The sequence below is a fragment of the Procambarus clarkii genome, chromosome 49 (assembly GCF_040958095.1).
Source record: "Procambarus clarkii isolate CNS0578487 chromosome 49, FALCON_Pclarkii_2.0, whole genome shotgun sequence".
Classification (NCBI taxonomy): domain Eukaryota; kingdom Metazoa; phylum Arthropoda; class Malacostraca; order Decapoda; family Cambaridae; genus Procambarus; species Procambarus clarkii.
The window spans coordinates 17605294-17617491 of record NC_091198.1 but is presented as its reverse complement, the minus strand read 5'-3'; the positions used below and the strand labels follow the sequence as shown (position 1 = coordinate 17617491).

At 40.3% G+C, this 12198-nt stretch overlaps 1 protein-coding gene across 2 annotated transcripts in view; it reads right to left on the bottom strand.

Annotated features, from left to right (window-relative positions):
• Nucleotides 1-1668: 1668 nt before the first annotated feature.
• Nucleotides 1669-12198, bottom strand: part of tyn (trynity) — a 98578-nt gene continuing 88048 nt past the window's right edge. For both annotated transcript variants that reach the window (XM_069303051.1, XM_045750097.2), the window contains 5 exons: nt 9786-9925; nt 8388-8469; nt 6259-6403; nt 5329-5677; nt 1669-5074 (listed from right to left, as the gene is read on the bottom strand). In XM_069303051.1, coding sequence (XP_069159152.1) covers nt 4905-5074; nt 5329-5677; nt 6259-6403; nt 8388-8469; nt 9786-9925 — 886 coding nt within the window. In that variant the 3' untranslated portion in view covers nt 1669-4904. The remainder of the gene's footprint in view (nt 5075-5328; nt 5678-6258; nt 6404-8387; nt 8470-9785; nt 9926-12198) is intronic.

Sequence of the window (12198 nt, the reverse complement as noted above, 5' to 3'; positions counted from 1 at the left end):
TCCCTTCCATGTAATTTTTGACATGAAACCACGTAAACAGAGCAATAGCAAAATAAAAAAAGCCACATAGTTTACCTGCAGTAAAATGGAGAAGGTGCAGTGTGATGTTACAGATGGCTGGGCACTCTTGCTGTTGACTGCTAAGGGCTGTCACTTGTGTGATTCAACCCCCCCTCCCTGTTCAGCTCAGTTGTTGCTGTGAGGGGGTCTTGGTGGGCGGCTGCTGGAGTGTGATGCTCCATGGGACAGTCCTCTGTACTTTTGTAGCCTTGTGCTTCCTGCTGCTGTCCTCTCTAATTGTGCCGAATGACTTTTTCTTTTCCTTCAGTTTCGTTTTTCTTCCTCTTCTTCTATCTGCTTGTTCGTTTCCTGCCGACCTTTTGCTTGTTTTGGTTATTCCTTTGGACTTCTTCTATTTTGACGCATGGGTGCTTGAGGAGGCATACTCTTGCACCCAGTAGAACTGTAGTACCTAACGTCGAGAGCGAGGGAAACCTTTTATTGTTAATCCTCCTTTCGTCACTGAACCCAATCTCGATGGACTGATGGTTCTTAAGGTGGCGTTTGTGGGCGTGTACTCACGACGCACCCCTAGGGGGCCCCAACACGATCGGCGATAGCTTCTTGTTGGGTGTCCTGCCTCTAATTATGGCTCCATGGTGAGTGTGGGGGCACTTTCGTGAATGAATGTTTTTCTTTCGTACTCGTGTCCATACTCCCCCATTCTCCCCCATACTTCCCCAGTACTTCCCCACTCTTCCCTCATACTCCTGCACTCTCCCCCATTCTCCCGCACTCTTCCCCCATACTCCCCCAATACTCCTCTACTCTCCCCAATACTCCTCCATACTCCCCCACTCTCCCTCACACGCCCCCACTCTCCCCCATACTCCTCCACTCTTCCCCCACTTTCCCTCATACTCCCCCATTCTCCTGCACTCTCCCCCATACCCCTCCACTCTCCCCCATACTCCCTAACTCTCCCCATACTCCTGCACTCTACCCCATACTCCCCCACTCTCCCCCATACCTCCATACTCCCCCACTCTCCCCCATACCTCCATACTCCCCCACTCTCCCCCATACCTCCATACTCCCCCACTCTCCCCCATACCTCCATACTCCCCCACTCTCCCCCATACCTCCATACTCCCCCACTCTCCCCCATACCTCCATACTCCCCCACTCTCTCCCATACTCCCCCATACCCATTCACTCTCCCGCATTCTCCTCCATACTCCCCCCTCTCTCTCCCATTCTCCCCCGGTTGCAACTCCAACCGGGTCGCAACGCGGTTGCGACCCGTAGTGGCCGTAACAAGGACAGAAATGGTTTGGTACATTATCTTTTACCTGATTCCACTGTTCACTTGGCAGTAAATTCAGTAAATACGGTAGGTATCTGTGGTTGTTGAATTGTTTCAAACATAGATTAGACAAATGAATGAGTTTAGTTAGGTATAAATTAAAGCAGCATTGCAGATATTTTGCAATGCATTATTGCATAAATGCATTATTTTTTCTTACAAACATTCTTAAATTTATTATTAAAATAATCATGATTTTGTAATTTGAATTGACTTTAATTAACCTCAATAATTAAAAATGAAATCATGAGATTGCAATATTTTATTTTAGCAAAGTTTAAGATTGTTAATTAAAAATTCCGAAACATTTAGAAACATTTATTGGCTTTAACACTCTACTTTTACAAACTACACACAATTGGTAATAAATAATATATTTACAAGACTCTAGCTTCTCGGTAAGAAGAGGCTTAGCAAGCTCTACACGTGAAGACACTAAACACCGTTGACCCAGGGAGGAAGCCCTGGAGGTACGTCATGAGCCTCGGTCAGTGTCAAGATACTGTATGATAAACAGTGAACAAATGTCTTCAAGATCTGTACATTCTCAGTACCATCACCCGAAGACTTAAAGTTTTCTACACATTGTCCTATGCATAACTTGGAGGTGATAATAGACTTATGATGATGAGTAATAGACATGGTAGTAAGTAAAATACTTATGACTACTACTTTTTGCCATAAGTCTTACATTTCATAATAATTATCATTAATATATATATTATAATTATTATTATCATCATAATTTATTTGCAAGAAGGTACAATGAGTTGGTGAGATTACATAAGTTTGGTATTTTTACATTTACGCAAAGTCATGAAACAGTGTGTGTGTTAGTGGCTTTGCATGACTGTAAAAATACCAATCTTATGTAATTTCACCAACACATTGTACCTTCTTGCAAATAAATTATTATTATTATTATTATTATGACACTTAACAGACTTATGGCAAAAAGCAGCAGACTTAGCACAATAAGCTACAGATTTGTAGTAATAAGTAAAATACTTATAGAAATAAATAACATGCTTATGGTAATAAGTAACAAACTTAAGGCAATAATTAACAGACTAATGGCAACAAATAATAGACTTGTGGCAATAAGTAACAGATTTATGGTGATAAGTAACAGACTTTTGGTGATATGAAACTGACTGGTGGTGATACGTAGACTTATTGCCATAAGTGTTCTTATTGCCATAACAGACTTATGGAAAAAAAGCAACAGCCTTATGGCTATAAGTAACAGTGATATGAATTGAGATTGCATTTTGAGATTTGTTATATGGATAAAAATTAAGTGAACGAGGCATCATGACTGGCCTCCAGGCTCCTCCCACAGGTAACACCACACACTCAATGCCCCAGAGCTTTGTCCGCATCGTTGACTCATTGGACCGTGTTCGGGCACACTTATGAGAAAAACTGAATAATGTCCGACTACAGCTAAAGAGCTTTGCAGGTTCTAACTCATAATTGTAGGAAGCACACGAGTTTAGCAACCTATGATACATGGTTTTTTATCAGCTATTTTGTAATGTACTACTATGAATCAGGCATAAATGCACAATAGCTGAATTTTACATATATATGTCAGACAAAAAAAAATTAAACTGAAAGAGGATGAACTATTATGGTCGCATTAACAAATCAACAATGGGACAAAGATTTACGATATACCACTAACACTCTAAGAAGCAGACAGTAAAGCACAGCCACATATTCACATACTGATCATACCAATTATTTCTTTCTTTGAACGAATGACACTAGCTAACCAATCATCTACATGAGGCATGGTCTAGTTTTCTGGCCAGTATGTGGTTAGGACAATGGCAGACGAGGGAGAGTGAGGTGTGAAGATGACAGACCTAGAAAAGGGCTGATCCTGACACTCTTTAAGTGTGTTATGGCCAGACTAATAACACCTGCATAGGGGGATGTTTGCAGCCTCTCCTGCTCCTGATTTGTTTGCAAACAGCAGAGGAAGCCACACAGCAGGTGTACCTCCCTATGATATAATACTGCTATGAAGCTGCAGGCACTGAGCTCTAAAGCCCCAACAATATGGCCTAACTAGACTCCAGCAACATAACACTTCCCTTGCTTGTTCAATAGTTATATCACAAAACATTTTTAGTATCCAATGCCCATGGGAAGGTCACATTTAATCTATGTGCAAGTTGAGCTTAATAATTCAATGCCCACGAATTAACTGATAGGGGTTAATGCCTCAAAAAACATACAGCGGATGTGCTATCCCACACTTTCCTTAGACAGTGGGGTGACCTACAACTTGGGATTCGCCCCACACTTCCCTTCGATAGTGGGACGATCCACAACTTTGTTCCTAATTACCTTAAGGCCTAGGTTCCTAACGTGTCGGTTGCACCGAAACGTTTTCTGGGAGGTCGCAGAACTTAAATTCTGTTTATACCTGAATCATCAAGAATTAGCAAGAGATGAGTATCCTCATTAGACAATTTTGTAAAATTTTCATGTGTAAAATCCTAATTTTTTTACTGGCAGGTCTAGTTACCTGATAAATAAGGTTGCGAGTTCAAAAAGGTTGGGAACCTATGCCTTAAGGTATGAGTTTGGGCAACATCTGTGGCCTTGTCGATAGCAAAAATCCGTCCCTCATGAGAAAAGTATATACAAAAATTATAGTAATATTCAATACTAATTTGTTTTGTATGAAATGGGCTGAGAACGGATGCGCTGAGGAGGTATTTAGCATCTGTATTTTGCATGTAAGCTTTTTGAAAAGGTTTCTTGTACTGTATCAAAGTGATACAGAAAATTCTGACTGAATATCTTATGAATACAGATCAAATTTTGTCCATTGTCCCTATAAACTGTTTAATTAGCTTACATATAGTTTAACAGATTTGAGTATTTTTATATCAGATTCATCATAAACATTAACAAATAAATAAATACAACAAAAATAACAAATAACAAAATAAATAGACGAGTTAATAACAAATAACAAATATAAATAGATAAATTAACTAACAAATGAGACAATGTGGCATTTCATTAATGTTTGTATTAAAAGATGGTAAGACATTTCAACATTTAACATGAAAAATCAATAATTTGTTAGAGAGTTCAAGATGTAAAGGAAGAGCTCGGCGCAATGCTGGCTAGCTGGCATACCAACACAACAATGTTGTTGTGTTGGTATGTGAGAGGTCTAATCGTGATAGTTACTGAGCTCTCCATCACAAGCACGAGTGAAGCTGAGCTTTTTAACATAACAATGATGGAAGCTGAGCTCAGAAATACATCAATGACGGCAGCAGAGCCCTTCAATGCAACCATGAAGGAAAGCAGAGCCCTCCAACAAAACTATGAGGGCAGCTGCACTCATCATTGATGCATCAGAATTATTTTGCATTTCTTAATGCTAAATTTTGTGAAAGAATTCACCGAACATGAATATTCCCTGGCTGTTATCACCACCCTGCAGAAGACCAAGAAGGCCTCCCAACGCACCAATACCATACTCTATTTTAATGAGTTTTCCTATATCTTATCGGACATTCTTTGGTGGACGAAGCCACTTTCTCATGACGAAATAGAAGACGGTGAGGACATAGATTAGCAGAAGTATGGCACATGTGACGGCCAAGGCGAGGACAGAGGATCTCGTTGGGCAGGTTTCGAACAAGGTGACATCGGCACCCTCGAAGGTGTAGGTGTCTGGGGAAAGAAGTAAAGGGGACATAAGTCGTGAGGCTATGCAGCTTTGGTGATAATTACAAATATGACTATTTATAAACAAATAATAGCCATTTGATCCTGAAGATAAATAGTGCCTACTGAATCAGATGCTGAAGCATAATAATGAAATTTAAAAACTTTACTCTTGAAAGTCCAGTTATAGGTAAAAGTGATAAGAAATATTATGAAATTTGAGGTTAATGATGCAGCAATAGCCAACCCTAATTACTCACTATTCCTGTGGTAGCTCCTTGTGGCCTCAGGAACTGGCTCACTGCGGTACTGTGGGCTCTGGTCATCACCCAGGTCGAGCACAAGTATTTCCTGGCTTATGCTCATCTCGTCATTGTCTGATGATGATGCGAGTGCCTGAGAAGCTGCCAGTGCCTCCTCCTTAGTGGTCTCCTGAACCTGGCCCCAAGCTCCTTTGGAGTTCTTTACGCCACGGCGTTTACGGCTTGCTACCAAAGCCTCATCCTTGATGGTTTCTAGAACATGGCCCCAAGCATCCATGGAGCTGTTCGTGTTACGGCGTTTACGACCCCAGGAGAAGAGCTTTTCTCGGCCCATCTGACATCTTACCTAAAAAGGAAAATATGCTTTATTAACTCAAGTCTTATCAAAATATGGTGAAAAGATCTGCAAAAAGATTAACTCTCTTCATTTTGTGAACAGTTAACTGCACTGAGATTATCTTTGAATTGTTTTTTTATTTTTGAACAGAAAGTGAACAATTATGAAAACACTCCGTGTTTTTAAAAACTGAAAACTTTGCTTTTATATTAGCCCTAACAGTGCACATATGCAAATTTCAGTACTGTATACATATATTTGTGAATGATTTGGGAGGTAAGAACTCTCAGTGGAGACAGTCTCAAATACTTTGTCTGTTTGACAGAGGTTAAAATACTGTGCAATTAATCACAAATTTCACTATAATTTGTGAGTAAGCAAATCATTATTTGTGCACTGCTTTTGTAAAAATTATTTTATTCTTAGATAACTAATACAGTTCCAAATGTTTCACGATAACGCATGCATTAACTAAATATTGACTAGAGCGTTAAAAAACTATTAGAAAACTACAATTAGAATGATCTACTAGGTACAAATAATACTTGAATGCAAGGCATCTAACATTAACCATGCATGAGAATACTCACCGGCTCGCATGGACCCAGGCAGTACTTGACGTTACATTGGAAGATGACACCATAGGACTCTGTAAACCTGAAGGCCTCATACACACACTGAAGTGCAGATCCGTCCTTAGTGAACTGAGGGAAAATCGATGGCTCCACTGGGCATCTGGCAGTGAGTGAATAACATATATTAAAAAAGCACAGGCATCATGAAGTTTTCAATAGGCTCCTAACAGAGAAGAACTGGCCATGTTAGACAGCGGAAGGAATCAAAAGAAATAAGGATTTAAATGGAGAAGAATGATTAAGTCATATTAGAGATACAGTAAGGAGAAAATTATGCATTTACTATATTTATTTATTTATATACAAGAAGGTACATTGAGTTGAGAAAATGCATACATTAGGGTTCGAGTGTAACATTCTTGCAAAGCCACTGACACATAAAGCATTTCAGGCAGGTTCAATAAAGGTAACAGAATTCAAGTTCAACATTATCTGCACTGAGATTATCTTTGTATTGTTTTTTATTTTTGAACAGAAAGTGAACAATTAATATGCAAACACTCCGTGTTTTTAAGAGAGTACTCACCTGCATTACAAGAGAGAAGAGAACCTGCATTACAAATTGATAAAATAGATTACATGATGAAATTGAATATCTTAAGTACTAAATTAGGTGAGTGAGGTAACATAAGATGGAAAACTGTGAGGATGAAATAAGGCACTTTTTGGTTTTACTTTTGAATAAAGAATAGTTTAAGGTCGCCTGGTGAGGTATATGAGGTGAAGAGGGGGATGGTAGATGGTATGGGATGAAATATACCGTACTAGCAGTCTGGTATATTTTACCTTTAACTTTTTGCTATTTCAAATGTGTGCTTGAAATGACAAGCATTTTTCATTCATGTGTGTCTTTTAAATACCACAATACAATCCTGTAGAAGTAGTGTTGTTAACAAAATTATAGAGATGAACAATGACAACAGAAGAGCTATAAGAAGTTGCAATAATGCTGGGTTCAAGAGAACTACTGTGAAGTTGGAGTTGATACCTCAACACACAACTACTGTGATGGTAGAATGGAATGCATTATCATATGATATTATATCATGAATAGAATACTTCCAACACACAGCTACTGTGAAGGTGGAAGAGGTTGATGCCCCCAACACACAACTACTGTGAAGGTGGAAGGGGTTGATGCCCCCAACACACAACTACTGTGAAGGTGGAAGGGGTTGATGCCCCCAACACACAACTACTGTGAAGGTGGAAGGGGTTGATGCCCCCAACACACAACTACTGTGAAGGTGGAAGAGGTTGATGCCCCCAACACACAACTACTGTGAAGGTGGAAGGGGTTGATGCCCCCAACACACAACTACTGTGAAGGTGGAAGGGGTTGATGCCCCCAACACACAACTACTGTGAAGGTGGAAGGGGTTGATGCCGCCAACACACAACTACTGTGAAGGTGGAAGAGGTTGATGCCGCCAACACACAACTACTGTGAAGGTGGAAGAGGTTGATGCCCCCAACACACAACTACTGTGAAGGTGGAAGGGGTTGATGCCGCCAACACACAACTACTGTGAAGGTGGAAGGGGTTGATGCCGCCAACACACAACTACTGTGAAGGTGGAAGGGGTTGATGCCCCCAACACACAACTACTGTGAAGGTGGAAGGGGTTGATGCCCCCAACACACAACTACTGTGAAGGTGGAAGGGGTTGATGCCCCCCAACACAACTACTGTGAAGGTAGAAGAGGTCGATGCCGCCAACAGACAACTACTGTGAAGGTAGAAGGGGTCGATGCCGCCAACAGACAACTACTGTGAAGGTAGAAGGGGTCGATGTCCCCAACAGACAACTACTGTGAAGGTAGAAGGGGTCGATGCCCCCAACACACTACTACTGTGAAGGTAGAAGGGGTCGATGCCCCAACACACTACTACTGTGAAGATGGAAGGGGTTGATGCTCCCAACAGACAACTACTGTGAAGGTAGAAGGGGTCAATGCCCACCAGAACACACAACTACTGTGAAGACAGAAGGGGGTTGATGCTTACAACACACACAAGCGCACAATGTGGAACAATGAAGTAACATTAAAACAAGAAATTAGGTCCTTTGAGGTACACTGACCCATCGTCATCAATGATCTGGAAGGTGGAGCGGGAGTCCTTGGCCATTGCAACGCAACTCCGGGCGAAGATACCGTATGGGGCTGTGGAAGGAACAAGTGTCAGTTCAGGGCCTCCTTGTCATATAGCTTTACAGTATATACTCTCATTTACATGGTAACAATGATATAACACTGCTGAATTAAGTAACATATTGATTACAACTAAATTTTCACAATGAAATAATGAAAATGCAACATTTTCACAATAGTTTTGTAAATATTATATAGAACATCTCCCATTTTCCCAGTCGACGAGGGTCCCCCATGCCCCCTAGGCGTGTCCAGTACTATAGCCACTCTGCCATCAGACTGTACAAAAGTATTGGAAAGTCTTCAGAATTTTTAACCCAATACCTGACAGCTCTCAGGTATTGGGAACCAGATATTTTACTTACATATTTCATCAAATCACTTCATCATGCTTGGGCCGCATGAGTAACATTTGTGCATCAAGCTTGAATGGTCCCCAAGCCAACATGCATCAGAAAAATCTTGACCCCTGAAGTTTTCTGATGCATCTTGAATGATGATGAAGCCCAGCACTCCATTACATTATATTTACATTCTAGTTTATGTGATCATTCTATCGACTTCCGAGGGGCAAAATGTATTGTTAAAAGTAGGGGTTTCGTTGAGCGAAAATGTGATCGAGTCCGCTCTGATCAAACAATGTAACAACAGCCTTAATGTAAGCCTTGGCATTTACAAATTAGATCCCCATATGAACTTCAATATAGCACATCAATACAACATAGCATCCATTTATCCTGTGTTTATTTATTTTTTATTTATTTCCATCCAGAGGCACTTTTATATATTATCCAGTGTTTTTGTTATGTACAGTTATCCTTATTTGCCTCTTTTTCATCCACTTTTATCCTTAGGTTTCATCCCTATCTTGGTGGTTAGGTGACCTGCCCTGGCAGGTATAAGGTCTGCCTACCACATTTCCTCCTTCATTCTATTCTGTTCTTATGAAGGCGAATTGAGCTGAAAACATGTTTAGCATTCTCTATTTTTCCACATGTGGTTTTTCCGCATACTTGGATCAATGTTTTTGTAAGCGTTGTTGCGTGTATGTATGTATGTATGTATGTATGTATGTATGTATGTATGTAAATATGCTATGTATGTATGTATGTATGTATGTATGTAAATATGCATGTATGTATGTATGCGCGCGCAACAACACTTGCAAAAACACTGATCCAAGTATGCGGAAAAACCACATGTGAAAAATAGAGAATGCAGGTACATTACCTGCTTATCCTTTTATAGTGGTTATCTTGGTGTATACACCAACAATTCTTTGCTCAATGACTAATTATACTGATGTTCAGCCATCAGACAATACTTACTGGCTTCTGGAATCTCGATCCTGAAGGTAAGAGTGTCTCCAATCCTCACGGTTTCTACCTCCCGGAGAGCAGCGTCTAGGATGCGAATCCTGGGTGGGGGTGCCTCGGGAGCAGAGGTGATGGGAATCATGTCGGGGTCCCTGACAGGAGAAACACAGTGTTAGACTATTACAGTTCACTAGAGTCTTGTTTTACAGCTAAGAGGAGGAAAGAATAAAAAGTTACATGAAGTTCTACCACCTCGGCGATGTCTTTCAGTCGTTTATTGAAAATCTGTCAAGCGCCAGTCTCTCTCTCTCTCACAAGACATGTTCTGTCTAGGTTAGTGTCTACTGGTTGTTTTTCTAAATACAAAATACTATTACATATATTCTGTGTTGTTATGTGAAACTATATATATTTTCATATAAGCACACACATCACACACAAACACATACATGCATAAACTCAAAGACAGTACAGGTAAATTAGTATCTAACCAAAAAACAGCATGAAAATTTACTCCACAAGTTGAATGAAATAAATAACAATTAGTTTATATAAATAATAGCAAGAACCTTGCATAAGAACTGGTATCTATAGGGTGGTGAGGAGATCCCATCAGTGTGAGACGGTCCCAGCTGTGCTTGGGAGAAGGTGTGACAGGCAAGAGGGCCGTGTGGTGAAGGGATGGGAGAGAGGAAGGAAACGGTCAAACAGATGAGTATGTGTATGACTGAAGTGAGCCACCGTGTGCATGTGTATGAGTGAAGTAAGCCACCCTGTGCATGTGTATGAGTGAAGTAAGCCACCCTGTGCATGTGTATGTATATGGTAAATGGTAATGGTATGTACCGTATATGGTAAAGCGGGAAATAATAATTATATTGGAGCACTACAAAGAGATCTACATGAACTCCACAAATGGTCAGAAGACTGGCAAATGCTTGTTTATACTGACAAATGCAAGACCTTGCATGTAGGGCATAACAACCCATGTCACCACTACCAAATAAATAACATTCCAATATTGAGCATTTTAATAACCCAAGATTGATGAAGAAAAAGACCTTGGAGTCAAAATTCACTATTCACTGAAAGCAGCACAGTATGTAGGAGCAGCAGTCAGAAAAGCTAACCAAACTCTTGGAACACTCAAGCATGCCTTTGACTTTAAGGTAGAAAGGTAGTGATTCAACTGTATAAATCTCTAGTGAGTCCCCATTTGGATTACTGTATCCAAGCATGGAGACATCTTCAGAAGGACATAGCTGCCCTGGAGAAAGTTAAACTTCGGGCAACAAAAATCATTCCAGAGCTAAGTGGAATGGTTGAGGGACACAATGTTAACAACACTGCAAACCATGCACTGGTACTATGTTTGTTGTCTTTTTCAATATATCTATTAAGATTCCTCTGCACAAGGATGTCTGGAATATTAATTAGAGTGGAAAGCTCAGCTCAGTTGCACAATCTCGCAGCACCCAAGGTGAAATTCCATCATATTATATTCATCATATTATATTTATTTATTTCTAGCTCCATGAGTGATATTTCCACTTCGTCTTGAGATACGTCTATGTATTCTATGGCGTGTTCTAGAATAGGTATTTGGTCCGGCTCTCTTCATTTTATACAAACACATTGTGGAACTGTTCATTTAACATTTCACACATTTATTTTTAATTTTCCGCAGTCCTGTTCCCCGTTCTCAAACTCTGGATTTTATCTTTCACATGCAGCTTGTTTTTAATGAATTTCTAGAAAAGGCCTGGATTTGTTTTACATTTATCTGCTATATCTTTTTCAAAGTGCCTTTCTGCCTCTCTTCTCACTGTTGTGTAATTGTTTCTTGCTTGTTTGTAATGCTGGTATGTTTGTGGGTTAGGTCTCATCCGATATTCAACCCATTTTCTTTTTTTTTCTGTATGTGTGTGTGTGTGTGTGTGTGTGTGTGTGTGTGTGTGTGTGTGTGTGTGTGTGTGTGTGTGTGTGTGTGTGTGTGTGTAATTACCTAAGTGTAATTACCTAAGTGTAGTTACAGGATGAGAGCTACGCTCGTGGTGTCCCGTCTTCCCAGCACTCTTTGTCATATAACGCTTTGAAACTACTGACGGTCTTGGCCTCCACCACCTTCTCACTTAACTTGTTCCAACCGTCTACCACTCTGTTTGCGAAGGTGAATTTTCTTATATTTCTTCGGCATCTGTGTTCAGCTAGTTTAAATCTATGACCTCTTGTTCTTAAAGTTCCAGGTCTCAGGAATAAAATGTGTTTAATGAGTCCGTATGTGTGTTCGTGTGTGTGTACTCGCCTATCTGTGCCTGCAGGATCGAGCTTTAGCTCTTGGACTCTGTTGTTCCAGTCGTTGGTTATCTAATATAATGACTCCTACCTAAAAACAAGCTCTCACTACCTACAAAGAGTTCGAACT